General features: G+C 40.2%; 1 protein-coding gene across 10 annotated transcripts in view; it reads left to right on the plus strand.

Annotated features, from left to right (window-relative positions):
* The first annotated feature begins 3,905 nt into the window (after positions 1–3,905).
* Positions 3,906–18,426, plus strand: part of LOC306861158 (inactive histone-lysine N-methyltransferase 2E-like) — a 38,049-nt gene continuing 23,528 nt past the window's right edge. For 6 of the 10 annotated variants that reach the window (XM_079403278.1, XM_079403279.1, XM_079403272.1 and 3 more), the window contains exons 1-4: positions 3,906–4,204; positions 8,005–8,133; positions 8,256–9,020; positions 16,751–16,935. In XM_079403278.1, coding sequence (XP_079259404.1) covers positions 16,865–16,935 — 71 coding nt within the window. In that variant the 5' untranslated portion in view covers positions 3,906–4,204; positions 8,005–8,133; positions 8,256–9,020; positions 16,751–16,864. The remainder of the gene's footprint in view (positions 4,205–8,004; positions 8,134–8,255; positions 9,021–16,750; positions 16,936–18,426) is intronic. The other 4 variants (XM_079403280.1, XM_079403276.1, XM_079403282.1 and 1 more) reach the window with 2 other exon arrangements.

The following is an 18,426-nucleotide window of genomic DNA, read 5'->3' on the forward strand; positions in this document are numbered from 1 at the left end:
TTTTTTGTTAATATGCCTTAGAGAAAACATTACTGGTGTGCATCTCGAGACAAAACAAAGGCACTGATTTAGTTCAAGAACAGCTCAGATGTAATTTAGCAGGGGTCACCAAACTCGGTCCTGGAGGGCCGGTGTCCTGCAGAGTTTAGCTCCAACCCTAATTAAACACACCTGAAGCAGCTAATCAAGCTCTTACTAGGTATACTTCAAACTTGCAGGCAGGCCGGAGCTAAACTCTGCCCTCCAGGATCAAGTTTGGTGACCCCTGCTTTAAAGCCTGACATATAAAATAAATAATTCATAAATGATAATAAATTCAGCCCCCCGATTAAAAAACACAGCACTTTACTAACCATAATAATACATTTTAAAGCTATAACATGTTGCAATCTGGTCAATATAATATGCACTTGGACTAAAAAGACAAATAGGTAACAGGTTATTGTGTTAGTACAAACATTTAGGCTAAGTTAAAACAATATTAGTAACGAAATTGCTTGGAAATTAATTTTAAAACGGGCAATTTGAGTTTATATAAAATGCTCCAATGCGCCATTTACTAATCATCATCCCAGAGCAGCTCAGAGACAACATGGCGGCTCTGGAAACACGATCAATGAAGAATGCAGACGTTACCTAACATCCATTTAACGAACGAAAGAAACATTACTTCTGAAGGCATTCACGATGTGAAACCTCTTCTGCACACGATTCGTTTCCTGATCGCCACCAAAACAGGACATGCGCTCCTCAGCTCGACTCTTTTGTTATTGTGACATAATGCACGACTTCTTAAGAACATCTCTTAATAGAAGCTTGAGCACCTTTAATAGAACCTTTAAGAATTCCAAATAGTGGTATCTCTGACCAAATATTGTCCTAACAAACCATGCATCAATGCAAAGCTTATTTAAAAAAATATTGACCCTTGTGACTGATTTTGTGGTCGAGGGTCACATATTTTCAATGTTGAACGATTAATGCTTAGCACTTGCCGATTAAAGTTAGCCGACCAGTGTGATTGCTGCACTGCATCATAGTTTTATTAACATTTTAATACCATTTTACTATGATAATGATTGCAACAAATATTACTCTTAATACGCAAATCCTGTAATATACAGCACTGTGCGTCCACGTGACTTTATGGATTAAACTCGTAATGCGTCATATCATGCTGTTAGGGGCGCGTAAATTACGTCATGACGCAGAAAAGAATCACTGAATCGTTTAAAACCGGTTCTTTGAAGAGAACCGAACGAACGTCCAAAACACGCTAATTTTGTATATAAACCAACTCTTCTAAAACGCCGTGTTTCATAGATCCGCTGAGGTTCAAGTAAATGAAATGGTTAATGAGAGCTGAAGTTTAACGGCGGTCGGATCTCCGGTTGCGCCGCTCTCTCCTCGCAGCTCAGAGCCCGCCCACATATGGAATTTAGATGATATCATCTGTAGCCAATCAGAGCCGAGAAAACAGGACAAGGCGCGTGTTATTGGTCAAGGGCAATGTCATTCATTCTACTGAGGAAGGTCAGGGAGGGGGATGAGCGGAGAAAATCGCCATTTTGAAAGCGTAACAAAATGAACGATATCGACGCTGAAATAATACCCTAGCTCCAGAACTGGTTGAAATGTAGCCCGTCTTTATGTCCATCTATAGTCTCAAACGTCCCGAGAGTTAAAACCTGGAGTTGATTTGACTGGCGTAGTAGACAATCCTGTGCGATACAACATCTCTTTAGTTTCGTTTTCCTTTCAACTGAACAAATTGGATGATCGGCGGGTCACATCGCTTTGTCTTGCTTGTGTTTCTCCACTCTGCGTTGCACAGCTCTTCAGCTGCTAGTGCTTGGTTTTATAGCGCAGACTGCGCATGCGCAAGAGGATGCGGTTTAGTATGGGGGGGGGGGGGGGTGCTTTGTATGTAGGGTGAGTTGCTCGCATGAAGCCGTCTGGTTGAAGAGCAACATTTGGAGACCGTGCAACAATATGAGATCAATGTATATACACATATAGGCTAATGTGTATATGTGCATTGTATCTCAACATGAACTAGCTTTGAAGAGATCTCACAAAATGTGGGAAACATCTTATTACAACAACAAAAGAGTGGGTTATTACACTCTGCAGATGTTTGTGATTATACTTGTGGTCATCCCACTCCAGTTACCTTTAGCAGAAAGAGAAAAAAACACGTTACATAACAGATTTGCAGCCGTTTACTGTTTTGGGCCTCACAAGTAGGTGTTCGTATTCAACCGTAGTAGGAAAAGACTTGTGTGGGCTGCCTTCTGCTGTGTTTTCACTCAATTCTTGTGTATAGCTCTTATTATTTCAGATATGCTTTGACATTTGAATACTTATAATGGGGGAAGGGACTCCATAAAAAAGGAAACGCATGTAAGGCTGACTGATAAGACTTCCACATCAGGAACCTATTAAAAAAAGACCATTTTACCTCGTACAGATGCAGATACAAATGTGCAATTTTTATTTTATCATTCCAAAACACACAGATAATGAAGCAGAACACAAGGTGTTGGTGTAATTGAAACCTATTTTGTAACACTAGAAAACATATTCCTTCTGCTTAGGTTTAGGGATTCAGACAAACTTTGGGATCATTTGTAAATCATTATATTAGTGTATGGAGGTTTTAGTTAATTAAGTGCATCAACTTGGTTTTTGAGGTTCACTTTTTCTTTTGATCTTTTTTTTATACAATGAAGTGGAGTTAATAATGTTGTCCTATTCATTGGGTGTTATTAGTAATTGATGGTCCTTCGCACTGATTGGTCATGATGTCTTTTTAATGTGATTGAGCTCGTAATTGTATGTTTAAATATACATGAAGGTCACGAGACCGAAACGTTGTCAGGGAAAACTGTTTTTGAAGTATTGGTAGTGTGGGGGATTTACTTTTTTCCTTATTTCCGTGTAAACACACTACTCACATTATTTATAGTACTTGAAATGGGGCTATACCCCTATAACTTATTGTGGTAGTAGTTCGATTGGTTCTGGCATATTCATGTAAAAGTCCTTGTGCTGAGGGTTTCTCATAATAAGTGACTGACCATCAGTGCTGGGAAGGTTACTTTGGATATGTAATGGGTTAAAGATTACAAGTTACCCTATCGAAAATGTAACAAGTAGTGTAAGTATTTCAACTACTTTATTAATGTAACTGATTATATTTGACTACTCAATTTCTAATGTTTTCAACTGTTAATCATTTTCAAACATGCAAACCAGGAAGGGTTAACCTTACAGTAGTATTCAACACTGATTACTATCACTTTCAAAATCCGTTATCCCTTAAATTAAGATTATAATCATTTAATTTGAAAGCACAGCCACTTCAAAATCAGACTTGGTTCGAGGTTAAACTGATTTAAAAGAGGGGAGCAGTTGGGGGTTCGGTGCCTTGCTCAAGGGCACCTCAGTCGTGGTATTGAGGGTGGAGAGAGCGCTGGACATTCACTCCCCCCACCTACAATCCCTGCTGGCCGGAGACTCGAACCCACAACCTTTGGATTACGAGTCCGACTCACTAACCATTAGGCCATGACTTCCCCAAATCCTGTAGTAAACAGCACATATGCCTTTGTGGGCAAATAATGTCCCATCCAAACAAACCATACATCAACTGAGAGCTTATTAGTCAGCTTTCAGACGCTGTATAAATCTCAATTTCAAAAACTGGACCCTTATGACTGGTTTTGTGGTCCAGGGTCACATTTCTCCACAGCGGGCTGCAGTCAGACTCCTATAGTATCTGATGGTCGCCGCGGATGAACTCTCTCTCCGCCCCTGAGGCTCTGCCGGGAAACCCCGCGGAAGAGAGGCGGAGCGCGCAGTGACAGAGAGCCGGGGTGAGCGGGGGGAGGCGGGGCCACGGCACTTCTGCCAGGGCCGCCATTTTTGCACAGGGAAAAGAGACAGGATTGAAGGGATCCAGTTTCTAACTGTCGGCATAGATATGGACAAAATTGTCGGCTTTTAACAGTCTCTGACTGTACGCTTGGGTTGGAGCAGCACGAAGCGAAATACAAGTGCGAAACAGCGCCATTTGTAAAGCTTTGCTACACATCCGCAGTGGAGAGCGAAGTATTGTTTTGGTTGTGTGCTAGATCAGGCGGCGGGGTCTCACCCGAGTCCCCCGTGTCTTTATTCACAGTTATTACAGTGGACATCAACGGTAAGTACCTGGCGTAATCCTACAGCTATCTGTTTGTTTATTAGAGGGGGTTGTTTGATGCTAGTGGCCAAGTGACTTGCTGAAGAGGGTCCCATCCTTGTGTAGATGCTGAAACTGTGAGCTTGTGTTATTAGTTTCTTCAAATTAGATGTAATTACAACGCTCCTGTGCATTTGTCAGTCCTCCTTTTGAGGTATAAATCCCACCTGGCTTGTTGTAAAGAGGGCAATCCGAGTAGTGTGTGTCTGCGTGTGTATGACTTAATTTAGCAGCTAAGGTGGCTAGCTAGCTCACACCCACCTTTAATGCCTCACAAAAGGAAAGATCTCAAATTATAACGCTGTTTTATTGTGGTAGCAACCAGGAAAGCTGCACACGAGAGTAGCGGAAACTCGTTGTCGTCTCTCTTGCGTTGTTGGAAAGCTGCTAGCTACACCAGCAGTCACTGGAGAAATGCTAGCAAGCTAGCCAACCAACCAAGAAAGAAACAGCTCAAGACTATAATAATCTCTTTACATGCCTGGGATGTGCAACAAAAACTGCTTAGAGTGTTTCCATTTTGGTGAAGTCGCGGTTACTTCCCACGATACTTTGCTCCCGCCACTTATCTACAAGTCTTGATGGCGATATACACATGTTTACAACTATTTATACGAGTTTTTGATGTGTATTTTAGAGAATGAGAGGTGTGAAATGTTTAAAATGACACGTTGTGCTCTGCAACAACAGGGCTTTTGTTTACACCTCTCAACTCCGGCTAACCATTCACTAGGTCCACTCTTACCCCATACCCAGCCCCCAAATACACTTTAAAGCCTATTTACTGACATTGATTCAAAGTATTAAGAGCCTCTATAAATACGATGTGATTTTAGTCTTTTGTTTTTGGACTTTACTCTAATCGCAGCAGAGAATATGACTGACTTAGCGTGATATTGTGTAGATTTAGCGTAAAATGGGCGCTTATTTAGTGTCTGACTGGTGTTTTGTGTGGTTGTGTGCTGATAATGAGTGCTGCAGGCGTGGGGGAGGGGTTCGGGCTCGGTTCATGTAGTCAGATCTGCTTTAGCTTCTCCTCAAAGTGGACCAGAACCGCGCTGCTTTACTAGCGAACTGCGCAGTTATGCCGTTTATAGTCAATAAACCGTCTTTTGACGCGTTTGTAGGTTTAGAACGATTTGGGTTCGAAGTTTATTATTGGAAATGTGATTTATGCCTCCATGTAAGGAAATTAAACGCTCCAGCGTGTCATATCGATGCGCATTAGCATAGCAAGCTAAGCAGTTAGCTTCACCGACTAGCTGTTTGTGAGGATGTTGATGTTGCGGCTAGTTTAGCTTTGTAGGCGTGCTAACAGATCATTTCGTGATTTAAACGCAAAAAGAAGTCGTTAAAACGCACTTTCCCCCTTTAGATAATCGTGTGCATTGTGAGGTAAGCGGAGGTTGGCTAGTCGTCGTCTGTCAGAATCGCTAGAAACGACGCAAACACTTTGTTCCAGCACAAAAACAGCGCATTTGACAAATAGATACTTAAGCTTATGTGAAAAGTCGGGTTTCTTGTTATCTTGGCTGTTTTCTGTCAAATTTCAGCGAGTCTTCGAGCGCAGTATTTCCTCTCTGGTGCTTAGTGAAAATGGCGGATGAGTTGATGTTGTGGTAATGAAAGCCTCCACACCCCTAGATCAGCTCACACACACTGCAGCGCCAACACACTCACCCACGGGCAAGTGCACAACACACACCAGAAAAATACAGTGCTGTGTTTCACCAAATACGATTATAGCCTGCGTCCACTGAACGCTTTAGCACATAAACCCAACCATATGAATGTGTTAGATATTCACCCTTGTTGCTAAACCTTCATAAATGTATACACGACTCTCAGCTCATTCGTGAAGTAAAGTATAATAAACGACCAGTAACAATCTGTTGTTGCCCTTACAGTGTTCAACAATATATTTCTCCCTTCAAATTGTAGTTTTCATAGGGAATAAGAAGATAATTGTTGTCTTTAATACAAGGTAAAGTGTATTTAAGGGATAAACACGAGACGGATATTGGGAAGATGTCACACTGGAGTTAAGTCAAAGTATAAACATGCAGCCCTTTGTGGAAGGAACAATAGGGGATTTATTACTGGCACTCATCTTTGTTTCATAGTAGCACAAACTCAGATAATCTTAAATGTAGCTCAGACAGCTGATCGTCTTCCTGTCTTGTTTTATAACGCGATGCAATACATTCTAGGCCTGTTAGTATGGTGATAAATGTACCAATCCATATAAGTAGTGTCACACAAGTGCTTGCCATTTTATAGCGATAAAGAAAAAATCACAAGAATATAAAACTGGAAAAAAATTGAATGCGGCTTGTCCGTTGACTCCACAGTATGCGAATGACTTCTATTTCACGGCTTATTGCGCTTGAACATTCAAATAAACTGAGACCGTTTTGTCTTTAATGTATTTAAGACATTGCAATGTCTTAGTAAAAATATAATTCACACTGAAGACTTTGCAGTCATTTTTTAAAAAACATTTTCTGTAGTATTTCTTACATGGTGCTCTTAAATAGATCTACTGTGTCTGAAAAGCTTCCTGCAATATATATATTTTTTAATTTGTCTTATATTGTTTCTCCTATTGTTATTTGCATCTTTGTTCTAATTTATAATAAAGATGAAATAAAATGAGAAAATTAACTTCTTTATGTTGTAAAATTACTCATTTTGCGAAATAAGAATTTTGTCATAACCACCCACCCCTAGGAAATTATTTTGTGACTTCGTTTACCTTACTGGAAATTCATGACTATGAAAGGCAGGGTTATGTTGTACCAGAAACCTAGATGTGTGCATTGCTTCACCTAAAGAATTAACAGGAAACGAGATGTCTCTCGAGCTCATGCACAACCATCTACTTCTTAAAACTACTCGGCAATTACAGTTCTGGTTTAACAGCCACACTGAGCAGTACAACTTTATTTGAGGATGCCGTTGAGTTTACTGCAGTATAGAAAAGAGCATAACCCACACGGCTGTGTCATATTTCTCTCATGATTACTGCTCCCTCCCTCTGGTAGCGGGGAGTTTACAGGTCCAGAAGAATGTGGTTATTCATCAGAGCGGTTTGATGGGGTAAACATGGGCTCTAATGCGTAATGAATAGACGATGATTCTGCAGAAAGGTAATCTTGATCTTGGATAGGAAGCAGGCGAGTGACTGCTCATGTGTGAACTGATAGCACATCATCGGGGGCTACGGTTATCCTGCGGTTCAAGCCATCACGCTGCATATGAATGCTGATGTTTGCTTTTTATCACTAACTCTTAATGTGTCTGGTTTCTTTCCCTCAGGCTGATGCATATGTTGTAGCTTTTGGGGGCAGGTGAAATAGCTTACAGGGTCAAGCTGTGAGATAACCGCTGTGACACGATTGTTTCTCCTTTGACATTGACAAAGACCCCCCACCACCACCACCACCCTCCTTAGCTCTCCTTTCGCCCTCACATCCACTGGCCATAGCAGATGCATGACTGTGGAAAGTTTGCTGAAGTTCACCCATATAACTGTGTGAGGGCCTCATCCTGTGTAACATGCGTTAAATGTGTTTTCATCAATAGAAATCATTTACTTGCCGCCTTTTTTAACCACAGCACTGTTCCTATAACTTTGGTTGTGTTTAGAAGGGCTTTCCATAATAAAAACCAAGGCCTCGCTCCAACAGCTTTCTGAAAATGCCAATTTGTGCATATTTCTTGTAGAAGCCAGTATGTGCTACATTTTTTTTTTTCCTTAGCCAAACTGTGAAACCGGCCTCTGTGGTGCAAACTTTGGCAGCCACGGGTGAGATGATGGTCTGAGATACTTGCCAAACACATGCTTTGGACGTTTTTCCTTCAGGACAGCACCATGGCTGAGATTCAAGGTGGCCACTAAGAACGGATTTGCCATCTATTGTATAAAAGCTGATTTGCTCCACAAATACTGTGTTTTTGTCTGAGGCACCTTTTTAGCATGGAAAAACCTCACGCCTGTGCTTGCCTGCAGATAACAAGAGGAGCAGACCGTGTACAGTGCAGGCTGTGGCTTTCTGACAGGCGTTTCCTGTAGGTGGAGGTCCAATCGTTGGCATGTAGTGGTGTGACATCACAATGAGGCTGTGCAAAGAGGATGGAACATCAGCCTACGCACATCAACACACAGCTCACAACTCCGACAGCGACACTAGAGGGAAGTGATCCACACCAAGAATGAAGCAGAAGCGCGCTTAGCTGCTCTGCTGCGCAAACCTGGTTTGTTTGTAAATGATAAACGTAGTGCATTTCAGCTACGCTGTCGTCTCATCTGACGGAAACACGATGGATAAACTTGAAGAGTTCAGAATGAACACTTGACTGTGTCATGTTTTGCATAACCTGTCTTTTTTAAGACAAGGATGCATGGAAAGGTGAAGGTTATGTGTGACAACTGATATAAAAATGGAAGATTTTTATTGTACTAGGGCATAATAAAGCTATTGTTTTAGTAAATATTGACTTGAAAGATTCAAACGGATCAGCATAAACAGCTCGGCAGCAGCTGCATTCACCATCCTGTCTTATTCTTTATCAGGTTGTCCTGTCACACTCACATTCTAGCCTCGCTGCACATGGGTGACTCAACGCTGTGTGTGTGAGAGGCCATGGGCAGTGTCTGTTTGTTCTCTGTGTTGACAGAGGGATGGAGAAGTAAAGTATCCCCCCCCCCCCCCCTCAGGAGAGATGGAGGTTGTAAAGGGAGAGAGAGGCAGGTGGCTCACAATCACAGTCTCAGGTGACGCATCTATGCTCGCATTGCGCACACCGGGACACACACACACACACACGCTAAAACCTGACAAAACGCACTCCAGAGCCCTATCCGGTTTGCTCGACTCATTAACGTAAAAGATAACATGTTTTTATATTTATCGAGCTGAGGTGTGGTTAAGCACGTATGATGGTAGCTGGTTCCACCGGGTGGCCTGTTAGTGCCGTAAGGTCACGTGAGAGATGTGCAGGGAGGAGCTGTGGGCTCAGGTAACCTGTTGTTGTTTGTTGGCTGTAACCGAGCTCTCTCAGCGGACCTTACCTACATGACAGGTGTCCCATAAAGCAGACAGGCGAGGGTGCAGCACCTCATCATACTCCTTTATAAATGTGCGAGTGTTATTGTGGTGTGTTTTTGATGTAATGGTGCGAGCCAGGCGTGAAATTGGTCATGTAGCTATGCCATCGAGAAGTCTGAGTGGCCTAGACTGCCTTTTTCACCCATGGCACTATTGCGACTGACTGATTTGATTCCTGCACGTTCACACGTATATATTTACACTCTGATACTCCAATACTGCCTTAAATATGAGGAAGGAAAATTGTCTTTGTTTGCCTTAGGGTTTTAATGGTATGCTTAGGCAGATATCTGAACAAACAGCTGGAAGCATTGTAATTTCCTTGCTGTGAACAATTCATCTGTGCATATTTAAAAAAAAAAATTTTGACCTTGTAGTCAGAGGTCCTATTTAGGGACCGGAATATCTCCAGTATGCAAACACCCAAAATCACCCTTGCAACCTACTAGAAACTTTTCAGAAACAACATCGCAAAAGCCTAGCATTGTAGCTGTGAGTTTTGCTGTGGCAAGCATAAGGGCTGGGCGATAAATCAATAACGATAATTATCGCAATATAATCTTCCTCAATAAAACAATATGAAGAGTTGGATTAATGTTCGATAATATGCATGCACCAAAAGCGGAACGAAATAGCGTTAACGGTGCCACACGGACTGTTTATCCGTTCAAATCAAAGTTTTAACGAGACAGCGATGCGTGAACTCTGCCCACTGGAGCAGATGTGTCGGTCATGTGAGCGCTAAACAGCGCTATGAGATCCAGTGTGAAGCGCTTGAATTCAGCGAACAACACACGACTCAGTGATTTTTAAAGCCAGATGAAATCGCTGACAAACGAGAAGCACTGTGTGCAGCTTCTACATTCAGAAGGCTTTTCGATCTACAAATTTGCTACAAGTTTTACAGATATGACTGATTTTGATAATGAACAAAAATTCGAACTCAAGCTACAACTACTACCAAATGTGCATTTCTAAGAGACAAAAAATATTATTAATATTATCAAGCAACACAAACCTGTTTTAGAACATGCATAAAAGAAGAAATACATTTTTCTATTAAGATTTTTTTAAAGAATTAACAGTCTGGTATCTACAACTTTCACTTTGTAGCAAAAATATGGCTTTAAACTTGAAATAAATAAAGATTTGACATTTATCGTGATAATTATCGATATCGACTGATTATGATAGTTTTTCTTCAGAAAATATAAAAATCTGGTTTTCTTTATAACTCTAAATAAAACACACTTATCCAGATGGGGGATATGCATCATTGATTTTGTTTGTCATTAGTCATCCTTATCTAATTTAGGAATGTCAAGTGCCTCCTTTCTGACCATGGTGAAGGTGCACTGTGGTCAGCCACTTGGCAGTTTAGCACAGGAGCTATTAACCTCATTAACATTTGTTCGAGAAGCTGAGATAAAATTCATGCCCAAGAATTCTCCTTGCTTACTGGCCCAAGTCAAAAGAGCTTACCCTGAGATCTCTCTGAAATTCTGGCCTCTGGCCGTAGGACATCTGTGAGTTTTTCGCCTCTTATTATCTTATCAACCAAGTTATTATTACTCTCTGCAGCAATGACGTTCAGCATGGTTGATTTAATGTAGTAAGCATTGCTAATAAAATATTGTATTCAAATAGGCATCTCTCTCATCTTCCCCTCAACAGCTAGAGTTGGCCGCGGTTGTGCCCTGATTGTGGCATATTTGTCTCACAGGAACAGACGCGAACAAGGTGACACAACCTCGTACCTCATGCATCTTTATCAATGACAGTCAGGCACTGCATTTTTGAGGCACGTGGTTGTGTAAAGCCTCAGTGTAGCATAGGCTGCGATGACTCAGCCTGCGAGAATGGTGTGAAGTCACATCTCCGGGGCTAGCATTTGGAAGCCTGCTCTATTTCCATTTCTCCCCGCTCAAAATCAGACCACGCGATCCAGGAAAACGACTGTGGGAGAGAGCGAGGGAGAAACGGGGAGAGAAAGGAGAAAACATGTGTTGATCTCCTACATGAGGCTGTGGGTTTCCCTGCCCGCTATAGCGAGGGAGGAGCTTCCCGTACGGCACTGTGCCCATACAGAGAGAGGAGGAAAAACAGTTGGATTCAGCTGGTGGCTTCTGCAACAGAATTCCCATCCTTAGATGGATAGTTCCACTGGAAGGACAGGACAGAGAGAAACAATATTACATGATGTGTTACATAACATTACTCGTTTTATATATTTTAGTTTCGAAAGCTGCTTCTCTTTTTATAGGCTCTTTAAATGGCTTCTCTCTCCTTATGACCATTTAATTGGTCTCGTATTCTGCAGCCATCTCCCCCGTCCTCCCCTCCCTTCCCCTCCGAGTGTCAAGGGTTTATTTAGGAAGTGCAGAGGGGAGGGAAAGAAATCCGGGTAGGGCAGGGAAGCGCTTTTCTTTCTTTTTTTCCTCCCTCTCTCTGGCTGTGTTCGTCATGAGTGGCAGACTGTTCTACTAAAGGAAATGGGCGTGTTGGAGGGAGTCTGAATGCTCGGATTTAGCCAGGAATGCTCTACTGTACTAGATTTTTCCACAACCTCCCTTTTACATTTGAGGAGGGGGGTTTTTGTTGAGTGTGTGTGTTTGAGGGGAAAGAAAGGGTACGTCTGGCTCTTCGGAGAACATATGTGATGGTTATCTGTGTGTGTGTGTGTGTGTATACAGAGAGGCAGTGCGCACGCATTCTTGAGCAGTGACGGCAGGATTGCCCTGCTGAAGCCAAGAAGAACAGACTCTGTGTGAGAAAGCTAGAAAGTGACCACTGTATGCTTTCTAAGGGAAATGAGTTTATTACAATACACCACACAATGTTGTCTCTCTTTCGCCGCCTTCCTTTGTTTGTTACGCCTTTATGAAGAGGGCACAGTCAAGAGGGCACAGTGAGCTGCCTACTTAGGGAGCATTTCGTGGGGCACCTGTGTTCAGTGTGTCCTTCAGGATTTAGTTTTTGAAGAATGGTCTCCATTCCCCCTTTCCAAACCCTGAAATTAAGCTTGGACTTAATAAGAAGAACAATATTGTGTGTAGTTGTTTTTCAAACAGACAACCCTCTACATTACGAGTAAATCACTCGCAAAGATTTTAGAAATCTTATAATGGGCCATGTTTGGATCTTCCAACCGCACAATAATCCAAATACACACCTTAAAAACAACACAAAAATGGGTCACTGAGCACAAAACCAAGCTTCTGCTATGGCCATTCTAGTCCTCTGACCTGAACCCTGTAGAAAATGAGTGGGGTGAACTGAAGAGAAGAAGCATCGTCATGGAGCTGGGAGTCTAAAGGGTCTGGAGTGATTCTGGATGAAGGAATGGTCTCTGATCTCTTGTCAGGTGTTCTCTAACCTCAACAGGCAAAAAAAGATAAAAGGGATTAACAACGCAGATTAATTTTCACAGCCGCCTTTGATCATATTTACCAAGGGTGCCGATATTTTTGCTCATATATATATATATATATATATATATATATATATATATATAGCAGTACGATAGTATTATATTAATATTTGTTTATTGATTTGATTTTGTTTTTATAATTTAATAAAAACAATTGGGTCACACTTTATTTTAAGGATCAGTTATCACTATTAACTAGTTGCTTATTATTATGCATATTACTAGCATACTGGCTGTTTATTAGTACTTATAAAGCACATATTAATGCATTATTCTGCTTTTAGATCCCTTAATCCTACCTCATAGCTACTACCTTACTAACTATTAATAAGCAGCAAATTAGGAGTTAGTTTAGGAAAAACTCTGTTAATGGTGAATGTGTTCCCTATTCTAAAGTGTTTGCAAAAAGTTGCTGTTATTATTATAGAAAGATATTAAATGGATTCTATTAAAAGAAAAACAGAGACAGCTGAATTAAGAGTGTTTTATAGATAGATATATAGCATATAGATAGGAAAAAAGCATACACTTCAATGTAATTAGTTTTTATGTGCGTGCTCTATTTTGCTAACATCAAAACTTGGAATCAATGATGAGTGGCGCCTCCTGGTCTCTGTTTGTGTGGCTATTTGTGTGCTATAATGCTGCTTTTGTATAGCATTCCAAATCAGTCACTTATTAGGTTCCAATTCAGTTTGGATACTGCCTTAGAGGACAGCTGCCTATATAAACAAAAGACAGCAAGGCAGCCCACTAGATTTGGAACGGAGCTATTATTTCCTGTGCTTTTTCAGGAGCTGTGAAACTCCATTCATTTTTCACAGCAGTCGAAACAGCCCCAATATATCGGAGCCACTGTGCTTGTGAAAGCGACCTGACGCGGCCAAACATGGGAGAATCATAGTTGCCTACAGAGTAAATCACACACTAACGGACACATGTCGTCAGATTCCTATTAATTAGCCCCCAAGCTGACAGCTGTCATCTCTGCGAGCCTTTGGACTGCTTTATAGCCTTTATGGTCTGCATAGGGCACACGCGTGTCTCGCGCACATCACACACAGTTTACAAGTCTGTTCTTCAACATGCCGCAAGTGCAGATGACAGTCTCATTGTAGCTTATTTCCAAACAGTGAGCAGAAGATGTGCCACCCTTATAGGGAAGTGTAAATGTGTGTGTGTTTAAAGGGGCATGTTAAGGCTGGTGAAGGTGTGTGTTGTGTGCAGGCGTGTAAGTTCATGTTTTGTTTATTCGCAGTGATCTGGATCACAGTCCTTGTATGCAAAGTCCAAAATGAACCAAATGTGGGTTCAAATTGGTTAATCGATTTTTCGATTAATCGTTTTTTTTTTAATGACGTCGATTCGATATCGATTCTCAAAAGCTGCGAATCGATCTTTCCCGGTATTTATTTCAGCACACATTTAAAACAAGATCTGATTAATGTGAATCTTTTAATTAGTCTTATCCACTAGATGTCACCCTTATACATACATATATATATATATATATATATATATATATATATATATATATATATATATATATACACACCATTGCGCGATGTTCCAACAGAAAGCCTGTCATTCATTCAGTGCTTATCATGGCGGAGATACTGTTGATGAGAACCAAGAACAAAGCCATACGCGTGATTCGTAATGCTACAGTAATACTATAAATCTGGAAGCATTTGATGATATGCATAAGGCGCCATGATTTCCGCAATGAATGAATGGCGGATGGTGCGACGCACTGTTTTGTTTACTACACGCATACTAAAGCGCGGACGATGCTCACGGTGTTTTTATCTTCTGCCGACTCACTATATGATGATATTAACACACGAATATCATCTCCAGCTGTTCTGAGAGTCATTTCATTTGCATTTTACCGTTTAATTTGAGAAAACTACCGTCATATCACATGATACACAGCAGCTGCAAGTTCCTCACGGCAACCCGTCAAAATAAAAAGTTTAGTTTAACGTCAAGAAACTATGTAGCAGTCTTAACTCAATGCTACTACTACTAATACATATTAATAAATCTTTATTTTTAAAGGAATAATCCCATTTTTTTTCTTTTTAATTTTAACAGTAAACCTCTGTTGTGCAGCAATTGGTTTGCCAAAAAATAAAAGGGTTTAATTTTCATTTTATTAGGATAAATTAAATTAAATGAATGTTTTATGCCTTCATCTGATTACCAGAAACATTAAGAACATTTTATAGGGCCCTATTATTGTTTAAGAAAGGACCCTATACAAAAAAAGAATAGGTTTAAAATACAGGCATGTGCTTCTTAATTTCTTTTTATTCACAATTTGTAAACTGATGTTTACTGTTAATATTTTAGAAATATCTATAGCTTTTGTATTAGAACTATATTCACTGAATGTAATAAAAAAATGGAGAATCGAATCGAGAGCTTGCGAAACGAAATCGAATCGGGACATACCCAGCCCTATTGGTCTTTGGTGGGTAAATGGTTGTCATTTTAGATTATTTAAATTTCAATTATAAAAATTCTTTTTTTTTTTTTACAATGCAAATTCATCAAATTATGTAGATATAAATGATCTAGTAAAAAGAAAAGATTCAGTGATTTTAAGTCCAAGTAAAAAAAAATTAAAAATTCAATTTGTTTTACCAGTTTACTTTGGTAAAAAATGTTTTAGTAAAACGTTAATATATAATATAATAAATAATATAATGTAATAAAATATATAAATGACAAAATATAATAAATAGTGCACTGCATATAAATATAAAACCTATATATTTGGGTTATTATTATTATTTTTAAATATAATTGATGGGCAGTTTTTTTATTATATAACTGAAGGTGAAGTCGTTAACACGATGCTAGTATTCCTCCCTCCTGTTTTCTGTTTTGTAGCAGAACAGTCTTGCCAAAATCCAGGTTTCATCTGTAGACTGCATGTCCCAGCATCTGGCCCCTCCTCTAATCCCACTTATCACCACAACACACACACACACACACACACTTTAATTCCTTTGTCGCCACGTTGTTTGTTGTTCCAGAGGAAGTATGTCAGTGTGACATATTTAGCCCCTATGACCAGGATTAAAACGTTATTTGCCAGGGAAGCTCCTGATTGGCTATTGCGGCTGTCTTTTGCTGTCTGTCAATGCCAGTTCCCTCCTTTATCCACAGAAGCTGCTTCTCTTCGTCTCCATCTACCCGACACACACAAAGCTCAATCATTAATCTTTCCATCCGTCGTTTTTGTTTTTGTCTCTGCCATTTGCACACAAATCCTCTCTCAAGCAATGCAGCAACCACACGTCTCTGTGCACGCTCGGGATGAGTGGACGTTTATGGATGAGAGCGGAAAATATAAAAGGCCACCTCCATGTTCTATTTTCTCTCTCTCTCTCTCCCTCTCCCTCCCTCCCTCCTTCACTTCCAAGCAAGCAACTGCGCCCCCTTGAGTCAATGCGTAGTCACTTCACCCTATTGTCGAGCACTGTTATTGGATGCATTTTTGCCACACAATCTTCACTTCCCCTCCCATGTCTTGCAAAGGACATGTTCAAACACTGATTTTTTTTTCCTTTTAGGGCTAGGGAAACTTTACCCAAACCAACGTGTTGAAGCACAAACTGATCTTTAGTAGTTTATCTATTAAAAATAAAAGTAACAAGTTATTTTATATGTAGTATTTCTGTTATACAGAACCCTTGATGTCTGCACGAATAATATTGGCCTTCAGTGGCCTCATATTTGTTCTATGAATCATAGTTACTCGTTGAAAGGACTCATATCCTGTTTACAATACTAGCTGTAATGACCCAGGTTTTGTAATATGGGCTCTGTCTGTGTACTAGTATCTATGAATGTGCCCCCGTCACATTTTTATAGCTCTTTGTGTTATATCTTGAGTCTGGTGTAAAGTTGATTGTCAAACACTAATAGTGCTATTCTGTCTCTGTCTTTTTGCAGGCCTTGTGGATGCACTTAGATGTGTGCAATGAGTGCTGTGGCTGACATGCCTCAGTGTTTTGGATTGCTGTGCTCTGGACTCAGTAGGACAAGAGACTCCCAGCACAGAACGTCATGAGCGTAGTCATCCCAGTAGGGGTGGACACGGCCAACACCTCATACCTGGACATGGCTGCAGGCTCAGAGTGAGTTTCTCACTTTCTGTCCTTGTCCTTTCATATTGACTCATCACTACCTTTCGTTTCATTTTGTTCATTTTCTGGTTGCATCAGCAGAGAGAAACGCATCTGTAGTCAGATTTTTTTCCACCAACCGCTTCCGTCCTCTCATCTATCTGCTTCTTTCTCATCAGAAACATGCTCTGCTTGCTGTTGCATCCACAGAAAAAGAGATGATTTCTCAATAGAACAGAAGCTATGTAGCAGTTGGTCTTTTCTAAACAATGGAAGTGGATGAGGACTGGAGCTGTCAAGCTCACAAATTTACAATAAAACACCATAAAAGTGATCTGTATGACTTGTGCACCAGCAAGTCTTCTGAAAGCATGTATTGCTTTGTGTGAGGAATTGAAAATTTAAAGATTTAAAAATGGATTTTTTTTTTTTAAAGTACATATTTATATCGAGAGAGATAGATTTACATTTAGTCATTTAGCGTACACTTTTATCCAATGCGAGTTACAATGAGGACAATCTAAACCAACAAAAGAGCAATAATGTAAGTGCTGTGACAAGTCTCAGTTTAGCCTAAAGCAGTACACATAGCAAGTTTAAAAAAATATAATAAATAAAAAGAAATTAAGTAGATAGGATAGAAAAAGAATAGGGAACGCTAATGTTAAAGGGTCTATTTTTAATCAAATAAAACCATTCAAAACATTGAAACATGAACAAAACATGAAAAATGGGTGGGTTCAAACAAAAGGTGCTATCTTCCAAGTTGTGCATCAGATCCAGATGAAAATACCTGTAAATAAAAGATGAAATGTTAATCTCTCATCTCATATTCATCTTTTGATGTCAAACCCAAATGTTTTCAGTCTACAGCAAAAATGAAGGAATTGGCCTTACTGTTCCAGAACGTTTGGAGGGGAGTGTATATACATACAGGTATATATCAGAGGTCTCGTTAACCAAAAATTCTCCGTCTTCGACGGAATTTTTTTTTGCAGTGACGGGAAAATCTGAAGGCCGTCCGTCACTTTGGCAGATTACACTGAGGGTGATCTATTGTAATTTATAACTGTAATTCCTAGGCCTGTTGGTGGCGAGTGGCAGCAGAGCGCGCGATCGTCTCCAGAACAAAAATTTAGCTATGCACAGCGATCTATCACCCCACATTAAAGAGCTCCAAAACGGTATTTGTTGCTTGAATTTCCTAATAAAATTGACAGAGTTTGAAATCTGAGACTGTATTTCATATCAAAAGTAACAACGCACAAAGCTTAGCCTATGGCCTACTGCGCATTCATCAAATGAAAACAGCATCGATTTGGAGTTAAGAAACGATATTGGTTCATAAAAATAAGAATCTATTAAAACAGAGAAATTGTTTTAGTTTTTTTACCCAGCACTAGCATATTTAGTTGTTTTTAGTGTCCTCCGCTGTCACTGCAGTGTTGAACACGAAAACCTACGCAGTCTCTGTTCATCTGTTCTCATCATAAATAAATACAT

Source organism: Barbus barbus, assembly GCF_936440315.1.
Source record: "Barbus barbus genome assembly, chromosome: 42".
In the NCBI taxonomy this organism is placed as follows: domain Eukaryota; kingdom Metazoa; phylum Chordata; class Actinopteri; order Cypriniformes; family Cyprinidae; genus Barbus; species Barbus barbus.